General features: G+C 42.1%; 1 protein-coding gene across 2 annotated transcripts in view; it reads left to right on the forward strand.

Annotated features, from left to right (window-relative positions):
• The first annotated feature begins 720 nt into the window (after positions 1-720).
• CLRN1 (clarin 1) overlaps positions 721-22,438 on the forward strand; it is a 37,687-nt gene continuing 15,969 nt past the window's right edge. Inside the window, exon 1 of one of the 2 annotated variants that reach the window (XM_007446640.1) lies at positions 721-1,015. In XM_007446640.1, the coding sequence (XP_007446702.1) occupies positions 763-1,015 (253 nt within the window). In that variant the 5' untranslated portion in view covers positions 721-762. The remainder of the gene's footprint in view (positions 1,016-22,438) is intronic. The other variant, XM_007446641.1, reaches the window with a different exon arrangement.

Genomic DNA, 22,438 nt, shown 5'->3' on the forward strand with positions numbered 1-22,438 from the left:
AATCAAACTCTCTATTGACACACTGGTTCTAAATCACTGATCTGGGAGAAAAGGAGTTAGGAGCCCCGGTGGTTGGTCTACGGTGCTTCAGATCCATACAGAATCCCCTTCAGTCCATTATTTTATCCTGCTACAATGAATATTTTCCAAAATCAATTAATTGCCAATATATATGTGTGTGTGTGTGTGTGTGTGTGTGTGTGTGTGTGTGTGTGGTGTGTGTATTCTTCCTACCTCTAATGACACTCCTCTTCTCTCTCCACCAAAAGCAAAAACAAAAATAAAAACACATCAATAAATGAACTTCTCAAGTTGCTGAAAATTTACCATAGGAGCCAAGCCCGTTTCTGAAAGTTTCAACTCACCCAATCAGACAAAAGGCAGAGGAGAGGGGAGGCATTCATCAAGTTACACGGAGGACTCCATCTGTTATCTTAGACCTCTGTTACCAAGAGACACAAGAGGAGATACTTGAAGGCAGTCTGAAAGAGTTTTATTTTACAGATTCTTAGTCCAAAGATTTCAAATTAGAAGCGGCAGCAGAAAAGGAGAAAAAAAACAAGTAAGTGTGATGAAGCCACCTTCATCCTGGCATTCTGACATTTAACCTGGTGAGAAACGCCGTCGATGGTGAAGTTGCCTTTTCAGCGGGGTTCTGTCTGTTCACCTTCCATAATAAATGCAGTCAAAGGGGCAGTCACTTCTCATCGGTCACAAAGGTCTGGTTTTTGAACCTCACCCTCACAAGAGCCATTTCTCATCATGCCAAGCCAACAGAAGAAAGTCATTTTTTGCATGGCTGGGATGTTAAGCTTTGTGTGTGCCCTCGGAGCTGTGGCAGCCCTGGGGACACCTTTGTGGATCAAAGCCACCTTCCTCTGCAAAACTGGGGCTCTGCTCGTCAATGCCTCGGGGCAGGAGCTGGACAAGTTCATGGGCGAGATGCAGTACGGGCTTTTCCATGGAGAGGGCGTGAGGCAATGCGGGCTGGGAGCAAGGCCCTTTCGGTTCTCATGTAAGTAACTATTGCATTTGAATTATTTAATACTTTAGGCAAACTCTTCCAAGTGTTGCAAGAAATTATTTTTAAGAGCCTGGCCCTGTCTATTGCAGGATTTTTTAAACAGGTATGAACTACTTGAAATACCTAGGTCTCTTCTGAGCAGTTTCTTCTTCCTAGTTGGTTTTTATTATTTCATTCTTGCTATTTTTCTTATGACAACTTATAGTTCATGAGTTGCCAGGGAATTAAACTTTTTGAAAAGACAAGCAATGAAAATTCTTAAATATTAATATTTATGTAAGACATTATGGGCTCCGTTTTTAAAAGGGAGGAACTTGTGCAACAGGAAAGCTGTAAGAGATGATCTTGGTTTTGTTCTTTAAAAAAGAACCAGTGTCATGGGCTCCTTAACCAACTCTAGCTGTTTTTCCCCCTTGCACAGAACTTTGTTTCCTGTCTACACCCTTATTTTCCCTCCTAGGAGCTTTGCTGTTGAAAAATATTCTTTTTTTTTTTTTTCCTTACCCAATTTGGATCATTTGACTATAGAAATTTAAAATGATATGCTGTGCTAACTGGGAAAGAATTAGAAGCCTATTTAGGATAGAAAATTTGCCACTGATTAACCTTCGAATCACGTACAGAATATGAGACAGATTTTCCTGTCGCGATATTTGTGAAATGGAAGTGTTACCTGTAGTATCTACAACCTGTTTATCTTAAGAAGATAATTTTTTTAAAAATTACCATGTGAATAGGCGGCTCATTAAATGAAAATTAATAAAAAGGTATTTGTTATAGCTCTCCTAGTGCACATTCAGAAATTATTATTATTTCAAAAGGGCTGGTTTGGAACAATCTTATGAAGACACAGCCAGGAAATTACTGCATAAATCACTCTTCAGGAAAGGAGGTTACCAACCGAGGCATTTAAAATGAATTATTATTTTGCTCGGGTATTTTTTTTCTAGCATAGGTAGAAGGCTACATTAATTGAATTTATTATTAACATATGCAGTGTCTAATTAAATTTCAGTGCTGGCCTATTTATATTTCTGCAACATTCCTGACAATTTCTTAGCAGTCATTGGACACCAACCTTCAACTCACATAGGCTGTTAAGTGATATGAATTTGCATAGGGCTCCAGAAAATCCCCAAGAATTAGTCTTCAGCTTTTCGAGAAATTATCATCTACTAGATTTGATGAAGTGGATACCCACCCTTTTCACTGCATGGCATTAGTTCATTAAGGTAATGGGGCTCTTAGAGTTGCTTAGCTTCCCTTAGGGGGGAAAAAAGAACAAAGCAGAATGTCACGTGATTTGCAACTGTATTAAAAAACAAAAGAGGAAAAAAGATGAGTGAAACGATTTAACCATGAGTCATTGGCAGCTAAAGTGTGAGTAAAGCTTCTCACAAATGAACTTAGACAAAAGCAGGGAGCCTACAGGGGATTTTCCTGGAGCCTCTGCATTTTGTACAGTGAAATGAAGATAAACTTTACTCATAGCACAGGACATGTTCCAAAACAATATGTTTTCTAAACACTTACCTCACAGTAAGCGCTATGCATATCTTGTCTCATTTAATCCTCACAGGGCCACAGTCCTCTCTGGTTCAATGAGGGATTTTTTATGGCTGTGTCCTACGCCGGCCCTGTCTGTAATGAAGCTGTTCTACTCAGGTGCTCCTTTGCTTTCTGTGAAGACTCACAGAGCTGGTGGGGTTTAAACAGTACCCTAGCCTATCTCACAGGATTGCATTAGTCCCCATGATACTCTGAACATTTTCCCCAACCTAGTGAAGAAAATCTTGCATTGGACAGTGCAGATTTAGCTGGAGATTTACTCTGAATAAATTGGGCATTGACAGTGTCCTTATTCTCAATGAATTTTTGCTTGGTTCTGCTGTACAAGTTGATGTGTGTTATTTTTATGTGCAATGTATGTGTCACTCTTAAAACCCAGACATATGGTATAACGTGAGAATGAAGAATGGACCAGAAAAATAGTTAGGTGATGTTGTCATATTTGTTCCTATTAAATGTTCCCTATTGACCACTCTATCGCTTTTAATTATAACAAAAATCTTCCCTGCCAGCATGCACAATTATGCTGGGAAAACTTCTGCCTCGTTTACTCTGGCTGACTCTCATCCATTTATGGGTCAATGATTCATCTTCTAGAGGTCACTAGCCTTCATACCTAGCACACAATTTCATTCATTATAATGAAGGACTGTTTTTCTTTCTAGGCAACACAACTGGTCAGCTTAGTTTTTCCTGATATGTCACCTGTAAAATTTTAATGATGATGTTTAAACTCTAAATGTAGTCATCAAGACAAAAAGTACTGGTTTTTGAGCGCAGGGTGTGTGGGTGTGTTTCTGTTTTGGTTTGAAACAGTGCAGAGCGTCATCAAAATATGATACCCAAGAATCGTATGGTTATCAATCATTCCTAGATATGCTGATCTCTTCATTGCCAAGACAGTTCAATAAGCTGGGGAAAACATATGGAATCTTTTTTTTGACATGTGAAAAATAAAAGTTAACCAATCACGTACCACAGCTCACAACTTGAGTCATACTTTTTAAAGCATCCTGGATCTTATGATGGAAAATTTGGAAAAAGCTTAGCAGAAATTTAGCTGACTTCACCTTTTAGAGAAGCAGAGTTTCTTGACCAAATGAGGCATATGACCCAGACCGCAGAGGGAATGTTGAAACTACTTTCGTGAGCAAGCAGGTGGCTTCTCAAACATATTTTGGGGTAGAATAGTTGGGATTCAGGGTCTCTGTGACCAACACTGAGAGTTGGCACTCTGTCTCCATGGTCCCCTGCAAGTGTGACTCCTGTCTCCTGCTGTTCCCACCTGTTCCAGGTGATCTACTTGCATCTCTCCCATCACCCTACCTACACATGGCGGAGCTGCAAAGGTCTTTGACGTACCTCCTTCTAGTAACAATGCCTATCTCTCCCCCCTTCCTTAGCGCACCGCCTGTGTGGAAGCAGGCACGGTGCGGGTAGGAGGGACACCTATTGAGTTTGAGGAAGACTACCTGGTGGGAGGGAGGGGGGCAAGGAAGCCACCTGTACTGTGTCACCCAGCTTGCAGGGCCCCTCTGGCCTTTTAGCTCTGGGTGTGTGGGGAGGCTACTGTCTAGTCTCACTCACCCATTAAAACAGTCCAGCTAATAGTGATGTTGTTTTCCTCGCATTGCGGGGAAAAAGTGATTAGTGGGGTAGCAGATCGTAATGTTCAGGAAACACTAGCATGAAGGGGAAAGCCAAATTCTCACAGTTAAATAACTGTTTCCTCCTTTATCCTTTCCAGGTCTTAATGTTCACTCTGTTATTTCAAATCACCTTGTACTAAAAGTGTTTGAGGATGTGTGTTTCACTGCCAGGAGAACCGGAGCCCCAAGAAGGCAAGGGGATGTGTATCCCTCAAACCATCCCGTTTCTCCCTCAAACCAGGACCTAGCGTGATGCCTGTCACAAAGGGGTACTTAGTAAATGTTTAAGCAACTTGCAATGCAATTTGCCACTCACTGGAGGTTAGACTTCCAGCAAATTATGTCCCTTCGTTGGTTTTCAGTTCTTGCATCTAGAAAATGGGAGGTGAAACTAGGCGATTTCTAATGTCTCTTCCAGTTCAAATACTCTATGATCTATGTAACAAGGGGCTGGCTGTTCTAGACAAGGCCCTTCCAGCTTTAAATTTGCATGACTCTTCTAGCTTCCGTTGCTTGAAAGCCCCACTGACAGATTTTAGCCACCATCATTAGAAGTGGTGAGTTTCGCGTGCCTTTGCTCTTTCATTTTCAAAGCTCCTGGTTTTTAAAGTGAAGTATTCTGAAATACCTACCATTTATTAGGACTCAGATGAATTTCATTATCAAAGTGAATGCTTCTTTTTTTTTTCCCCCCTGTCATAACCTTTTACTTTTTGTGTAGAAAATTGCAGGTTAAAGAAGGAGAAAATGAAAAAGGGGGAATTCTGGAATTCTAAGGAAATGGGTTAGTGAGTTCCAAAGAGCAGGAACAGCCATAAACACTCAAGTAATTAAGAGAGAATTATTGAGAAAGCAAAAAAAAGGGAGAAAATCAAAAGGCGGGGAGAGGCTGCCCTACTTCCTTCCGTTTTTTTCTTTCATTTTTCCTAGAAACTCCTCTTCCATTCTCACTGAAAATCTCCTCTGTCCTGAATCTGATTTCATGAACTGGTAATGGCAAGAAATGAGGAGTGACTAGTATATTTAACACTCCACGGGTATGCTTTACCCAAAGGCAGAACTTAAGCAGAAATTATCCTCAAATTAGCGAGAAATATGGAAAAGGTGTTTTTTTTGTTGTTGTTGTTGTTTTTTTTTTTTTTTTTTTTTGTTTTTTTTTTTTTTTTTTTCTTGCGTTATGCGGGCCTCTCACTGTCGTGGCCTCTCCCATTTGCGGAGCACAGGCTCTGGACGCGCAGGCCCAGCGGCCACGGCTCACGGGCCCAGCCGCTCCGCGGCATGTGGGATCTTCCCGAAACGGGGCACGAACCCGCGTCTCCTGCATCGGCAGGCGGACTCTCAAGCACTGCGCCACCAGGGAAGCCCGGAAAAGGTGTTTTTGAGAAAAGGAACTTCTGGCTCTCCTTGGCTAGTACAGGACAAGAACGTTTATTTCTCTCTCCTCCCTAACAACTACCTCTAATATCCTTACCAGAAAAAGAATCCACAAAATCAGCCTTCTTTGACAATTGTAATTTTGCATATATGTGTACACACACACACACACACACACACACACACACACACACACACATACACACACCTTCCTTCCCTTTAAATTACCCTCCACTCTAACAGCCAGTAAAGCCATTGACCTGGGCTTTCCTGAGAGATGAAATAGAGGCTGACGTGATGGGGCTGCTTCTGAGGCTCTATGTGGCAGGTCCTCAGTGGAACTTCCAGAACTTAACCCTGGAGTGTGAACTTTACCTGTTGGAGGATGACTCCTAAATTATCCTCACAATTTGTTGCTCTGCCTTCTCTTTTGGTCTCTGAGGGTGACTCATCTTCCCCAAGGACTTTCAGACAATCCAAAAGAAAAAAATACTAATTTCAGCTGCCCATGTATTGGGTGTCTCACTGGTGCCAGGCATTTTGCAGATATGAACTCCAACCCTTACATGGGAGGTGTTATGATGTTACTTCTCTTGAACAAATATAGAAACTGGAAACTCAGAGAGATCACAAAACCTTCCCAAAGACACAGACCTAGTAGGTAGCAGACCTAGGATTGAAATTCTTGATCTGCTCATTCCTCTGCCACATTCTGTCTCCTTACAATATGCAAAAAAGGATGCAAAGAGTTGAGGAAAATGTAAGAGTAGGACTCAGTTTCACCACCTATTTAAAATATTATGTTGGGTTGGTGAGGGTGTGGAGAAAAAGGAACCTTTGTGCACTGTTGGTGGGAATGTAAATTGGTATACCCACTACTCACTATACTACGGAGGTTCCTCCAAAACTTAAAAATAGGACTACCACATGATCCAGCAATTCCATACCGAGATATTTATCCAAGAAAGCAAAAACACTAATTCAAAAAGATATACACATCCCTATGTTCATAGCAGCATCATTTATAACAGCCAAGATATAGAAACAAAGTACCCATCAACAGATGAATGGATTAAAAAGATACGTTTTATATATACAATGGAATATTACTCAGCCATAAGAAGAATGAAATCTTGCCACTTGTGACAATGTGGATCAAACTGGAGGGTGTTATACTTAGTAAAATGTCACACAGAGAAAGACAAATACTGCGTGTTTTCAATTATATGTGGTGAGTTACAAAATACAAACATAACAAAACAGAAACAGACCTACAGATGCAGAGGACAAACTAGTGGTTAGCAGACGGGAGCTGGGTGGGGCAGGCAAAGTAGGGGAAGGGGATGAAGGGGTACTAATTCCCAGTTATAAAATAAATAGTTATAAGGATGTAATATACAACACAGGAAATATAGTCAATATTTTATAACTTTGCAGTATAATCTATAAAAAGATCAAATTACTATGTTGTACAACTGAAATTAATATAATATTGTAAGTCAACTATACTTTAATTTTAAAAAAAACCTCAAAGATGAGAAACAATTATGTTGGTGCTTCACAAGAGCTAGTTCTCATATGACCAGGTGATGGTACTTGGCCTTAAGGTTTGAGTTCATTCATTTCCTCTTTATTTCACATTTCAGTGGCCCTGATATCTCAGTCCCAATCTTTGACCTTTGGAAAGTAAAACTGTCAAGCCAAGCCTGTTTAAGAATCTAGGTTGAGCAGGTCACACGGGTTACGTAATTATATTACCTTGACGTTGGTAGTTTACGTTGAAGGCAGAGATATCTGACCGCGCATGTGGTTAGCTGATTTAAAATCTCTGCCAACGAAAATCTACACGGTATGATCTTCCAAGTTAGCTACTTGGACTACAATAAATATTTCACCACAGCAATGATGAAAATGGCAGGCTCCTTCCTGAGGTGACATGAACAGTTTCGAAACAGAGGCAGGGATGGAAAAAAAAAAAGAAAAAGAAAAAGCAGGTACATTTGATTCACTACAAAAAAACTGATATTTTTTTTTATGAGGAATCAGTGGGATAGATGGGATAGAATGAGTATAAATCCAGATCTCTTTTTTCAAAAGATGAAAAACAAAAACCCATTTTAATCTCTGAACTATATCAGGGTTTTCATAAAGCTAACGGCATATTTCTTTTAAAAACAAAACTCATCTAAATTAAACAATGACAAATGTGCCTTTCGTCTAGTCATGCAGCTGAACACCCAGACTGGTTGCGGTGTGTTGCTCTTTTATTACAGGTATGATAGCACTGACGAATAGCTAACTGTACCTGGCAGACGAATTTATGCAGGATTCGTATTTCGCTCCCTCTCAGCATGTTATAACTGTGGCAAAGCCATTCTTGGGAGTTATTACCCCAATATAATCATACCCCATGGATTCAGAGCAGTTAAATGGGTTCTGTTATCAGAGACACAGATGCACCAAAGCATCTGCTGTGCCTCAGCCACTGTGGGTGATTAAGACTCACTGATGGGGCTGCTTCCAATAGGCTGGAGTCAGGTAGATACAGTTCAGCTGAGAGAAATTCAGGCGCGGTACCAAGAAAACTGTATTTTAAATGGTTCTATCATATCATCATGTCTCCTCCTTTTAAGTGCTGGGGTCATGGATTTCATTCTCCCTGACCACGTAGCCATCAGAAGCCTGGCTCAATACCTGGGTGTGCGACTAGGGGTGATATTAAAGGAGATGAACGCATTGAGTCTATGTCAGGGAATGTCTTCTACTGGATTTTCATAATGACTGGCTGCAGATGGGCTGAGGGGAAAGTCAGATCAAGAGCATTTCTGAAAGAAGAAAAGAAATCTTCCCCCTTATTCCCTTTCAAGAAAATGAATAGCTGAGCACCAAGGGGCCAAATACAACTTCTTTTTGAAACCTACCTTTTATGTGAAGGACAAGTTGAGACGAAAAACAGGACCTCTGAAGCTACCATCACAGCTTTAATGTGGGAAGAAGGGGCGGCACCATTGCTAACATCATTATCAGAGGGGCTGCTTTCATTCTGAGAGCTTCACAGATGGTGTTACCTGCAGTTTACATCTATAGCCAGATGAAGACGAATAGGGTCGATGCGACCTAAACCATTAGATCAGTGGTCTGTAAACCCTGGATGTGATTTAGAATCACCCGGGGAGTCTTGAAAACTACTGATGCCAAGGCTCCACCCCAGACCAATTGAATCAGGATCCCTGGAGGTGGGACCTGAGCACTGGATGGTTTAGAAGCTCCCCGAGTGATTCTAATGTGTAGCCACGGTTGAGAGCTATTGCGGTGGATGACGGCAAAACAGGTAGAATCAGGGGAGGCCAAGAGTCAGAAGCCCTCCGTGTTAGGGCTGGGCAAGTCCCCAGAATGAGGGCAGTGAAGAGAAGCAGTATTTAGTATTGTTTCCACACAGCTGGGAGGTTTTCTGGGTCAAATTTGAGTTGGGATGCTTGCCTTCCATTCCTTTAGCTACATGTCTCTGTGAAGACGCTTCATCCATACCCACCTGGCCTCGGAACGAGAGATCTGATGGATGGGTTTGCAGGAAGCAACTGAGCATACTTGGCTTCCAGCCCCAGCAGCTTCAAAGGCTTCCCCTCTTTCCAAATGTGCCCACCAGTTACCGGAGTCTGCTCTTCCCCTGGCCAGCCTGTGGCTGGCAGGGAGTTGGGGGGAGGCTCCTAACTCAGCGGAACTGGGTGGATGACCTAAACCACATTCCTCAGCACTTTATCAGAAATAAAGCGAATGTCTTGGCCTCCACCTGTGTGTCTCCTGTGCAAGGGCTCTGCTCCTTCTAAGAGTCAGGAGTCCTCTTTAAAAGTGTGTCATCAGCCCAAGCATCATTTTAGACAACCATTACAGAGAATGTGCAAGCAATTGCACAAGGGATACAGAAGCGAGAATGGAAACGGTAGATCAGACACTGAGGGGAGTGTGTGACAGGTAGCAAATAAGTGATTAACTCTAAACCCAAAGTTCTTGGATTACGTACAGCAATAGTCACCCACCAGGTCAGGAAAAAAAAAAACCAAAAAACTCTGAGCTACAAGATAGGTTGCCTGACTTCCATGTAATCTAAGGGCTCCTCTAGGAGGATCTTAGGTCCTAATGTACAGATATGACCCCACCTGTGGGCCAAAGAACTCCTTTCCCTCCCAATGATCAAGGTTGAGACTTGAAAATGCCAGCACTCTCACTGCACTGAGTTCTTACATCCACCGCTCTTGGTGGAACTACAACTCTTCTGCCATTCTTGTCACGTTAAAAAATATTTAAGTGATTACGTAAAATATACAAAGAGCTCCCACATAAATGATCTCACTGTGTCTCTCAAAAATTCTGTGACTTATTTCTGTTACCACCCACATTTACAGGTAAGGGAGCTGAGGTAGCAGAGGCCCCCATGAGCAGTAAATGGAAAAAACAGATTAATCTCAGACTTTCCTAATTCCAGAAGCTGTGCTTTTCCAAACCTGCCATATCGTCCTTTGGTTAATGCCTGGCTATTTTTCTCTCTGCCCACCAGCTCCCCGCCCTTCTTGCTTTGGCCATGCATGATATTCTAACCATCACATAGTATTGGTTAGTGCCTAAACATAGGTTTAGACCGGGTTTACTGATTCCTGTTTTAAGAATTGCAGGATGAAAGATACGACTGCTAGACTGGAATCAGTAAGAGATAAAAAGAGAACAAAGTTTCAGGATAAAATATAACAGAAGAACCCAGGAGATAGAAATAAAATAAATTTTAAGGCAAGTGAAATGAAAGCCATACATTTATAGCAATCAAATAAAACATGGATTAATGGCAAGTAATAAAAGAACATACTTAGCAGTTAGTAAAAACAGTATTTTTTATCTTATTACTTTCCAATGATCTACTGAAAACAGTGTAACCTCACATGTAAGACACAAATGCTTTGTAAGTTAGAGTATATGTGCTCTCATCTCTCTCACCCCCCCAAAAAAAGATCATTGGTGCTTACGTGCCCAAGTGTTCTTCTAGACTCTGAGGACACAAAGGGAATAAGAAAAACAACTAAGAATCTAGCAGAAGTGGCTGGTTGTTTTTTTTTTTTTTTTTGGGGTAGAAATGAGTATTTGATAAGAAGTAAACTGCCCTCCCTTCCACGCAGTCACCTAAGTCACTTCTCCAGAGGCAGTTACTTTTCCCAGTTTCTCTTTTGTCCCTTAGAGTTAATTATCAGTTTCAGAAAGCCATCATTTTTTGTTTTAACGCAAATGGTGATATACTACATGCAGTACTTGGAATCTCTTCCAGTTAAATTTAACTCATATCTTTATTAGTGCATATCAGAACACTTCAATTCTAAACACCTTGATTCTAAACAGCTGTTGGATATTTATACCATAGTTTGGTTTCAGTGTGTTTAACCCAATCCTATATTGATGGACATTTAAGGCAGTTTCCTATCTTCTGCTCTTACAAGCAGTGCTGCAGTGAACATTGTGTACATCTCATTCTGTACATGTGGTGGGGGTATGTATGCAAGATAGTGATGGAATCGCTGAGTGAAAAGGCATGAACGTTTTGGGGGGCTTCCCTGGTGGCGCAGTGGTTTAAGAATCCGCTTGCCAATGCATGGGACCCGGGTTCAAGCCCTGGTCCGGGAAGATCCCACATGCCGCAGAGCAACTAAGCCCGTGCGCCACAACTGCTGAGGCTGCGCTCTAGAGCCTGCATGCCACAACTACTGAAGCCCATGTGCTGCAACTACTGGAGCTCGTGCTCCGCAACAAAAGAAGCCACCACAGTGAGAAGCCCGTGCACTGCAAGGAAGAGTAGCCTCTGCTCACCGCAACTAGAGAAAGCCCATGCACAGAAACGAAGACCCAATGTAGCCATAAATAAATAAATAAAATTTTTAAAAAGGCATGGACATTTTACATTTTGGTACGTTATGCACACATTTGAGACAGAGAAATTTGAATATGGACTCTATATTAGATGATATGGAATTTTGTTAATTTTCATCGTTGTGATAATGGTACTGTGATTGTGTAGGAGAATGTCTTTATTCCTAGAAGTCACATGCTAAACTATTTAGGAACAGAGTCATGACATCTGCAACTGACATGCAAGTGGTCCAGGAAAAAAGTATGTTTGTGTAAATGGCATACATGTACATACATAGACATATGTACATAAACAGAAATGAAGCAAATATGACAAAAAGTTTTAAATTAGTGAATCTAGGTGGGAGGGATATACAGGTGTTCACTATGTGATTCAACTTTTATGCTTTTATGTTTTCAAAATAAGACTTGGGAAAGACATTGCATATATGAAATAAAAACAATACTATGAAAAAGGAACAATCAGTGAATAAGAAAGAGTTCTTAGAAATTTAAAATGATTATTATAATTCAAGCAGCAGAGACTTGGGATATAAAGTTGAAGAAATTCCCTAGAACCTCAAAAACGAGAAAATATGAGAGAAAAAAGAAATCAATGTGGGAAATCTGATAGCTGGCTTATTTTCAGAGAGGAAAAGCAAACAGGACACTATCAAAGAAAGGGAGGACAATTCCTCAGAGTTGAAGACATGAATCTTCAAATTAGAAGAGTTCACTGAAGGTTGAGCAGGATTAAATCATCACTAGCACTTACAGAGCCCTTAATATCTGCTAAGCACTTGTAACAGTCATCTCAGTTCGCACAACAACCCCCAGAGGCACACATGGTATCCTCCTCGAGTGAGGTCGAGGGAGATTATTTCGCCCAACGTCACACAGCTAGTAGGTGGCAGAGATAGGATTTTACCCCAGGCAGTACAATTCACTTGCGGTTTTTTGTTTGTTTGTTTGTTTGTTTTTTTGCGGTACGCGGGCCTCTCACTGTTATGGCCTCTCCCGTTGCGGAGCACAGGCTCCGGACGCGCAGGCTCAGCGGCCATGGCTCATGGGCCCAGCCGCTCCGCAGCATGTGGGATCTTCCCGGACCAGGGCACGAACCCGTGTCCCCTGCATCAACAGGCGGACTCTCAACCAGTGCACCACCAGGGAAGCCCAAGCAGAAGTATTTTTAAATAACTGACCACTTATAAGAGCTGTACAGGTTCCTCAGTCAAGAAGGGCTAGGTTGTGTTTTAATAACAAACACGGCCAAATGTTATAGGTTTAAATCAACAAAGAATGGGAGTTCCCTGGTTGCCTAGTGGTTAGGATTCCAGGCTTTCACTGCCATGGCCCGGGTTCAATCCCTGGTCGGGGAACTGAGATCCCGCAAGCTGCGCAGTGCGGCCACACAAAAAAAAACAAAACCAACAAAGATTGATTTCTTGCTCACAGTACGTATTTGTCAGAGATTAGCTATAGGCCTGTTTCAGGATGCAGCCACCATCCGAATGTCACCAGTTGTTGCAACAAAGAGCTGTGGACGCTCTCACACTGGCAACTAAATTCTCTGACCCGGAACTGACACATGCCACTTCCACTTACATTTTCTTGGCCAAGGTTGTTACATGGGGCCTCCAAAGGGGCCAAAACGTGCAATCCTATCATGAGAACAGAATGGGGAAGAACCAGAACTATGGATGGGGGAATAGCACCCTTTACCATCACCATGAATGTTCTTGTTCAGAAAGCTCAAAGAAGGAGAATTACTCTCTGTCAGGGCAAGGCACAGAGAAATCAGAGGAAAGGAAGGATTAGAGTTAGATTTCACTAAATGGCATTGAAGAAGCCAATCTGAGCAAAGGAACAGCATGCGCCAAGGTATGAAGAGCCTACTGTGGCCAGAGTGCAGAGGATGCATGAGAGACAGGTGGAAGAGGAAGGTAAGGCTGGAGAGGGAGCAGAGACCAGAACATGAGGGACTTCGCTGAACGGAAGCAGTTAGCTTTATCCTGTGGGCATTGGGAGACCCTTTAAGGATGTTTAGCAGGTATGTGTCAGGACAGAAGACGGGTTAGAAGACCAAAAGAGAGGTGGGGAGTATAGTCAGAAGGCTCCTCCAAGATTTGGAGGTCCAAACCAAAGCACTGTCAGAGGGCTGGAAAGGGGAGCAAATATTTCCAAGATAATCAGAAGAAAAATCAACAGGACTGCAGTGGTTGGGAGTCTGCCTGCCCATGCAGGGGACACGGGTTTGTGCCCCGGTCTGGGAAGATCCCACGTGCCGCGGAGCGGCTGGGCGCGTGAGCCATGGCCACTGAGCCTGCGCGTCCGGAGCCTGTGCTCTGCAACGGGAGACGCCACAACGGTGAGAGGCCCGTGTACCGCAAAAAAAAAAAAAAAAAAAAAAAAAAGAATGGAGGGAAGGTTGGCCTGGACCAAAAAGAAGGGTGGCCCTGGGGTACTGAAAAGTTGAGGGAATTCCTCTGATAGCCTCTTTTTTCTCTGTGAAATGGAACAGTTCGGTTCGCTAGATATTTTCAAGCCTATTGTAGGCCAGGCAGGCAAGACTAAGGGAAGTGGAATGGGGATGTGACAGGTGCTTAAAAGCGGGGGGGAGGTTTGGAATATCTGATGAGGGACAGAAGAGGGAAAGACTGGAAAAGGCTTTGCAGAAATGGGGGTGCCACAGATCAGAGGCTCAAGGAGAGTGGGAGTCCAGAGGCAAGACATACAGCCCAAGGAATAGAGCCCCCCCTGCCCCCACCCCAGCCAAATGACAGTAGGAGAGTAAAATTCCTAAAGAGAGCATCCCTGTGACCGCGTTTTCACTCCCAGTCATTAACTTGTGACTTACTCAGCTCTGTTTCATAATAGTAGACTGTAGTCATGAGAGTACCACAGCCTTCCTCTGTGCTGAGCGAGCTATGTGATATGGGTTCCCTTTCTCTCCTCTCCCTCCTGTGACGTGGCTGCCTTCTATTCTATTGGTAGAGTCAGTCCAATGACTAGTTTCTTCTAGCTCTGTTTCTGACTCGATATCTTGTCAGAAATCTCCACTTTCCAGACTTCACAGAGGGGAAATTGAGCTTTGAACCAGGAGTTTAACATGTATGTTACAGACTATAACCCACCGTCTTCGGGCTCCCTCTACCTTTACGTATCTAGATAGCATTCTCTTAGAAAGCATGCTGGCCCAAGTAATTCCTTTCCTGGGAGTTCATCCAGAAAGGTTATTCCTGCTCATCACCCACCCTCATAATAAGAGAGAAAAAGGTATGTGCTTGAAAACATTCATGGAAGCATTAGCTATAATACCGAGATAATGGAAGACTACCTAATGGACAATACTGCATCAGTTTGATGGAAAATTCATGTAGTTATCTAAATGGGAGTTATGAAGACAATCTGTATGACATGGGAAATGCTTATATTCTGGGTAAAAAGAACAGAATGTGGCCTTAAAACTTCATTATGATTATAGTAATGTACGAAATAAATATTAAGATGGACAAAGGTTTGAAAGGAACAAAAATAAAGGAAAAGCTTTGCTTTTTATGTTGGTGAGACTGTGGGTGAAATTTGTACCTTAATTTCCATTTCACTGTTATAGTGTTGTTCAATTATAAGATCCCTCCATAAACAGTTGGACCTTTGCTCAAACTAACAGAAATATGGAGAGAACAAGTCCATCTTCCCCCATCCTCCTGCCCTGCTAACAAAAAAGAGCTGTGTCATGTTCAAGTCTGAGATGGATTCTTTCACAAATCCCAAACTTTAAACCTTATTATTAAACAGCCATCAGTTTCCATCTAATATGTTGACAATCTCCCAAGTATGTTGGATTAAAATTTTTCTTTTAATAAAGAGATTTGAAATTCCATTCCAGTTGCCAGCCAGGTCTTTCAACTTCTTAAAAGGAAAAAAAAAAAAAAAAAACCCACACTGGCTCCTATCATCCCTTTGGCAACTATTCTATTTTATTTCTGCATTGTCCCAGATTCTCTCCAAAAACTCAGTTCAGCTTCTATTACCACCAACCCCAGAAACAGCTGATATCAAGGTCACCAGTGACTGCCTGACTCAAAGGACAAATTCTGGTTCTCAACCAGAAACTCCCATCACACTTAAAACTGCCAACCCCCTTCTGCTCCTTTGGCCCTGAGCTCGCTATATCTGTATGTAGGTCCTCTCCTGTCCTTCCTTCCCTCCTCACCGATGTGGCGCTAACTCCTTTCCATCAGAATCACTGGCTTCCACCAAGAAACCCCAAACCTGCTAACCAGGCTCCATCCCTGCATCCTACTCCAAGCAAAACGTATCCATCCAACACATCTGTGTCCAGAAGCTACATTATGCATTCTCCACAGCAGGAGAACCCCCTAAGGAGGTGAAAATTGATTCTTGGGGGCAAGAAAATATCCCTTGCTCCTTAGAAAGTACGTATTATATGTGTATAAAGTACATATACAATATGGAAACCAATATACAACATATCTGTGGTATTAAAATTTCATGAGTGGAGGGTGATTAGGAGGAATGTCTTAAAAGACTCCTTGGGTAAGGAGCAACAGTGAAAACAAAAGGTTGAGAAATACTGTTTTGCCAGCATTCTTAGGTGCTAGGAATACAGCGGTGGATAAACCAGACCAATGCACCTGTCCTCATGTTAAGTGGGAAACAAAGAAACAAATAAGTAAAAAATACCACTTATCAAACAGTGATAATCGCTATGGAGAAAAATAAAAACAACACAAGGTGTTGGGGATTCGGGGGTGGGGGGGTGACTGGGCAGGGGGTTGCAACTTTAAATAAAGAAGGCCTCCCTGAGAAAGTGGCATCTAAGTAAATACACGGAGGTAAAGGAGCAAGCCATGAGCTATCTAGGGAAATATACAGGCTGAGGGAACAGTATGTGCAAAGGCCCTGAGGTAGCAGTCTTCCTGGCTCGTTTGAAGTGCAGTAAGGAGACTAGTGGCTGGAGCACACCAAGCAAGGAAGCAGGTAGCAGATGAAGTCAGAGGTCTGACAAGAAGTCCAATCATGTACTGCCTAGTAGGCCATTGTATTGACTTGGCTTATACTCTGGGTGAGATTAGAATTTTCTAGAAGGGTTTGAGCAGGGGACTGAAATAACCCAATTCACTTTTAAAAGATTCCACTGGCTACTGGGTTGAGAGCAGATTGCAGGATGGAGGGGTGGAAACAGGGAGACCAGTTAGGAAGCCCTTGCAGTCTTCCAAGTGAGAGATGGTGGTGGCTTAGACCAGGTGGAGCAGTGAAGACAGGGAGATGTGGTCAGGCTCTGAAGGTGGTGCCGGAAGGTTTTCCTGATGGATTAAACATGAAATGTGAGAGTTAGAGAAGAATCAAGGGTGAGGCCAAGGAAGAATCGGACTGCCAGCAACTGAAGGCTTTTGCTAAAGGAAGCAAGGGTGAGAAGAGGAGATTATGAGTTCAGTTTGGGACACATTGAGATGCCTATTCAATATCCCAGTCAAGATGTTCAATAGGTAATTGGAGGACATGCAAGGGTGGAATTCAGGGAGAAGTCTGGGCTGGAAACATCTGCTTGAGAGCACTTCCAGTTAAAGCCAGGATACTGCATAGAGCACCAGGGGAGTACGGGAAGAGGACGAAGTGGTCAAGGAACTGAGTTGTCCCCCGGGTGGCTCAGGAGATGAGGTGAACCAACAAAGTAGGTCAAGATGGTAGCCAGGGAGGTAGCAAACTCAGGAGAGTGCAGTTTCTGCAAGCCAGGGGGAAGAAAGCGTTTCCAGGAGGAGGGAATGAGCCGCTGTGTCAAACGTAGACCAGGTGAGATGAGGAGAAAGATGGACCATTGGGTTTGGCAGCTTGAAGCTCTTTGGTGCCCTGGGAAATGTAGCATTAGTGCAATGGGTTCAAGAGAGAAAGTGGAGAGAGGAATGAGATGCTGAGAGTGTAGGCAACTCCCTGAGAGCTTTTGCTGTAAGGGAAACTGGGAAAGAGGGTAATAGCTGGAGAAGGACTTAAGTGAGATTTTTTGTTTTAAGATGAGAAAATGAGATTTGTGTGATGATGGAACTGATCCAACAGACGGGGAAAATTGATGCTGTGGCAGAGAGAGGAGAGAATTCCTCAGCAGTGTCTTTGAGGAAGTGGGAAGGGTGGACTGTGGTGGAATTGGCCTTAGGGGCGCACCACAGCAGACCTCTACTGAACACCTACCATGTGCTAGGTTCTCCATACGCTGATGTCATTGAATTCTCACAGATGTGAGAGAAAGGTGGGATTAGTCTTATTTTTCAGATAAGGAAATCAAGGTTTAGGGAGTTCAGAGAGTTCGAAAAGAAGCTGAAACATGAACTTCCTTTGTCAAATTCCACATGACTGGGGCTTCCCTGGTGGTGCAGTGGTTGAGAGTCCGCCTGCCGATGCAGGGGACGTGGGTTCGTGCCCCGGTCCGGGAAGATCCCACATGCCGCGGAGCGGCTGGGCCAGTGAGCCATGGCCGCTGAGCCTGCGCGGCCGGAGCCTGTGCTATGCAACGGGAGAGGCCACAGCAGTGAGAGGCCCGCGTACCGCAAAAAAAAAAAAAAAAAAAAAAATTTCAAACGCCTGGTCATTTTCCAGGCTGCCCATGGAACACTCTCATTTTACAGAGAGAAAGAGAGACCAATTAACCTGCTCAGGGTCCCATAGTGGACCAGAACCTGGGCACCTGACTCTTGGCCCATTGATCCTTTTCTTCTCTCTAACTAAGCTCTTCCTTCCTCCATGCCAAATGGTCACCTTGGCTGAGGCTATCACTCACGTCTGGAGGACTCTGCTCATTCTAGACCTTGTTCCTCCTGCTTTTTTTGTTACCTGCTTATAGAGGTAAAACTACATACAATACACCTCATCCTTTTTAGGTGTACAGGTCTATGAATTTTGACTGATGCATAGAGCCATGTAAATACCACCACAATCAAGATATAGAACACTTCCATTACCCCCCAAATATCCCTTGTGCCTCTTTGTGGTCAATATCCTTCCCTACCCTCCAACCCTGGGCAACCACTGATCTGTTTTCTGTCCTTATCATTTTACTTTTTCTAGAATGTCACATATATGGAATCATACAATACACAGCCTTTTGAATTCACTTACTTTCAGTTAGCATAATGCATTTCGGTACACCCAACCTATTGTATGCACCAACAGTCTGTTCCTTTGTATTACTAAGTAGTATTTTGTTTTATGGACAGGTCACAGCTTGTTTGTCCATTCACCAGTTGATGAATATTTAAGATGTGTTTCAGTTTTTAGCAAATATGAATAAAGCCACTGTAAACATTTACATACAGATTTGTGTGTAGACATATGTTTTTAATGCTATTAGGCAAATATCTAGGAGTGGGATTGCTGGGTCATATGTTAAGTCTATGGGCTTTTTAAGTACTGAAACAATTGGATATTCATATGCAAAAAAAATTTAACCTTGGCCATGTACAAAAAATAACTCAAAATGGATCATAGACTTAAATGTAAACCTAAAGCCAAAATATGTCTAAAAGAAAAACATACAGGAAATTATTTGTGACCTTGCATTAGGGAAAGACTTCTTAGATTTGACCTCTAAACGTGATACATAAAAGAAAAAAACTCATAAATTGGAATTCATAAAAATAAGGACTGCTCTTCAAAAGATACTGATAAGAGAATGAAAAGACAAGTCACAAACTCAGAGAAAATATTTGTGAATTACTTATCTGATAAAGGGCTTGTATCCAGCATGCATAAACAATTCTCAAAACTCAATAATAATAGTAATAAACAATTCAATAAAAAATGCACAGAAGGGCTTCCCTGGTGGCGTAGTGGTTGAGAGTCCGCCTGCCGATGCAGGGGACATGGGTTCGTGCCCCGGGCTGGGAGGATCCCACGTGCCGCGGAGCGGCTGGGCCCGTGAGCCATGGCCGCTGAGCCTGCGCGTCCGGAGCCTGTGCTCCGCAACGGGAGAGGCCACAACAGGGAGAGGGCTGCGTACCCGGAAAAAAAAAAAAAAAAAAAAAGCACAGAAGATATGAATAGACACTTCAACAAAAAAGATATATGGAAGGCAAGTAAACTCACAAAAGGATGCTCAACATCATTAGTCATTTGGCAAATGCAAATTAAAGCTACAAGATAAACTACACTTCTATTAAATGACTACAATTTTTAAAAACCTGCCAAGTGCCAGTAAGAATGCAGAACAACTGGGACCCTCATACATTGCAGGTGGGAAGGTGAAATGGTACAGCCACTGTGGAAAATACTTGGCAGTTTCTTATAAAGTCACACATATAGGAGCTGGGGGTGGAGGACAGGTTGACTACAAAGGGGGAACAGTAAGTTTTGGGAAATGTGGAATAGTTCCATAACTTGATTGTGGTGGTGGTCACATGATCGTAAGCATTTGTCAAAACTCACAGAACTGTATGCTAAAAAGAGAATTTTTTTTACTGTGTTAATTTTACTTTGGTCTTAACAAAAGGGGGAGAAAGTAAAAGCCAAGGCAGCAATGCCACTGTGTGACTTTACACAAATTACTCAACTTCTCTGTGCTTTTTTTTTAACCTATACACTGAGGATAAAATAGTACTTTCCTTATATTGTTGTAAGAATTAAGTGTGCTGATTTATGCAATATACCTAAAGCACATGACATAGCAAATGCCATATAATTAGTGGCTGTTATTTTTATTCGTATTATTATTACTCACATATTTCTCTTTGACGAAGTCTGGTAATGAAATAATTAAGAGAAAAGAAGGGTAATTAGGGGTTTGGGGTGGTTGAAGGATAAGGAGACCTAGACACACGGACACATAGACAGAATGGAGGAAATCAGTGATAAGGGAATGAAAGAGAGAGAGAGTAATGCTGAACCCACAGACCAAGCCTTTGCTGCTAACGTGGCATCGGCTGCCCGTTTTCATAAATAAGTCCCTTTCCCTTGTCGACAGCTAATCAAGTAATTTCTCAAGGCCAGAAGCAACGCTGAATTAATGACAGCCCCTCCACAGATCAAAATGTTCAAATCCTTTTTCTGTGTTGTAATCCTACACCTCAAAGAATGGAAAGGACCGGACAAATCTACCTCCTAGATACACAATATCCAATATCATTAAAGTGACACCTCCCAACATTTATTTGAATGGTCTGCTCTCATCTTCCGCAAAGGAAAACTCATATTAGTGTTGGCTGGAAAATGGAGGGTTGTTATCAGAGTTCTGATTGGACATTACAGACTCAGGGAATTTTCATCAAACAAAGAAACCTGATAAAATGTAAGCATAACATGCAGGGATTAGTGCACTCCTGGGTGACTTTCTCACAAGAGAAGGAATTTTAAGAGACTTCACAAGAATTAATATGCTCCACATGAAATTTATTTTAGCTTCTGGCTTTTCTTTCCAGGAGGCAAATCAGTGCAATTTCTTCTGCCTTTGTTTCAATTTGGTAACAAACCTCAATTTTCAGACGGGCTTCACCTAGCTGCCCCATCACACACAAAGAGGTGGCTACATTTTCTACAAGTGGGGAGATGGAAGGAAGCAAGGTTTTTGATAACTGCTAGTCAAAACCAAGTCAACAGCTAACCAAGTATAAGAATAACAGGTTGGATTGATCGAGCTATCTCAGCAGTTGGAATCTCTGGAGGGCTGGTGATCATAGACCAGCTGCTTTGCTCTGCGCCCCCAGAGAACAGGGCAGCGTGGACCAGTACAATCACTGACAGCCGAGGCTCAGCCCCTGTGCGCTTCCACACCCCGTGTGCCTCTGCACCCTCTTCCAAACAAAGCAGAGGCGTTTTCTTATTTTACCTTTATCTATCCATCCATCCATCCATCCATCCATCCATCCATCCAATTTCTAATTGGTAAGGACTTTTCAAAACACAATCACAACACCTTTAACATAACCAACAAAATCAATAATAGTTATGTAATATCATCTAAAACTCAGTCCATGTTCAATTTTCCTTGGTTATCTCAAAATGTCTTTCATAAAGTTTTGTTCAGATCCCAAATAATACCTATACGTTGCATTTGGTTAGTACATCTCCTAAGTGTCTTTTAATCTAGAACAGTCGTGGGAATTTTTTGTCTTCATTTATCCTTTTAATTGTTTTTTTAAAGTATTCATGTATTTATTGAATAGATAATGCTTGCAGAGTGGTAAAAAAATTTTTTCCAAACTGTACTAAAATGTACATAATGAAATATCCCTCAGCCTCCTCCCCCAGAAGCAGTGTTACCAGTTTCATGCGTAATCCTCTAGAAATAGTCTCTACCTAGACAAGCATGCCTGTCCCCAGGCTGTAGCCCGGTAGATAAGAGTGAGGACATGAGTTCAAGTCTGTACTCTGCCACTTACTAAGTAAAAATCTTGGGCACATTGCCTCTGAGCCCCAGTTTTTTCCTCTGGTAAATAGAACTAATAATAGTACCTATCTCATGGCATTGCTGAGAGAATTAAATCAGGTAAGTACCTAAATAATTACTTGTTATTACATACATTCTCCTTTGGCTTTTTCCCAAATGATAGAATGAGGCACTTTTCTTTGTTTGATGTGTCTTTTTCATCTAACATCTCATTTTGATGATAATCCCATACCTGTTCTTAAAGATTTGCTTCACTGTTTGAAATCATTGACTTAATTCTACTGTATGGATGCCATACTAATAGACATGTAAGTTATTTCCAACCTTCTGTTTTTACCAAAAAAATGCTGCCATGAATATCCTTGTAATATTTTATTGGATTCATATGCAAAATATCCATAGGACAAACTCCTGGAAGTAAAATTGCTGAGCTAAAGGATATGTGCATTTTAATTCTTTATAGGTAGTGCCCAACTGCCCCAAAGGAAGCTGTACCAATTTACACTCCCAAGAAAAGTGCACAAGGTCTCCATTTCCCTA

Source organism: Lipotes vexillifer, unplaced genomic scaffold (assembly GCF_000442215.2).
Source record: "Lipotes vexillifer unplaced genomic scaffold, Lipotes_vexillifer_v1.1 scaffold727, whole genome shotgun sequence".
In the NCBI taxonomy this organism is placed as follows: Eukaryota; Metazoa; Chordata; class Mammalia; order Artiodactyla; family Lipotidae; genus Lipotes; species Lipotes vexillifer.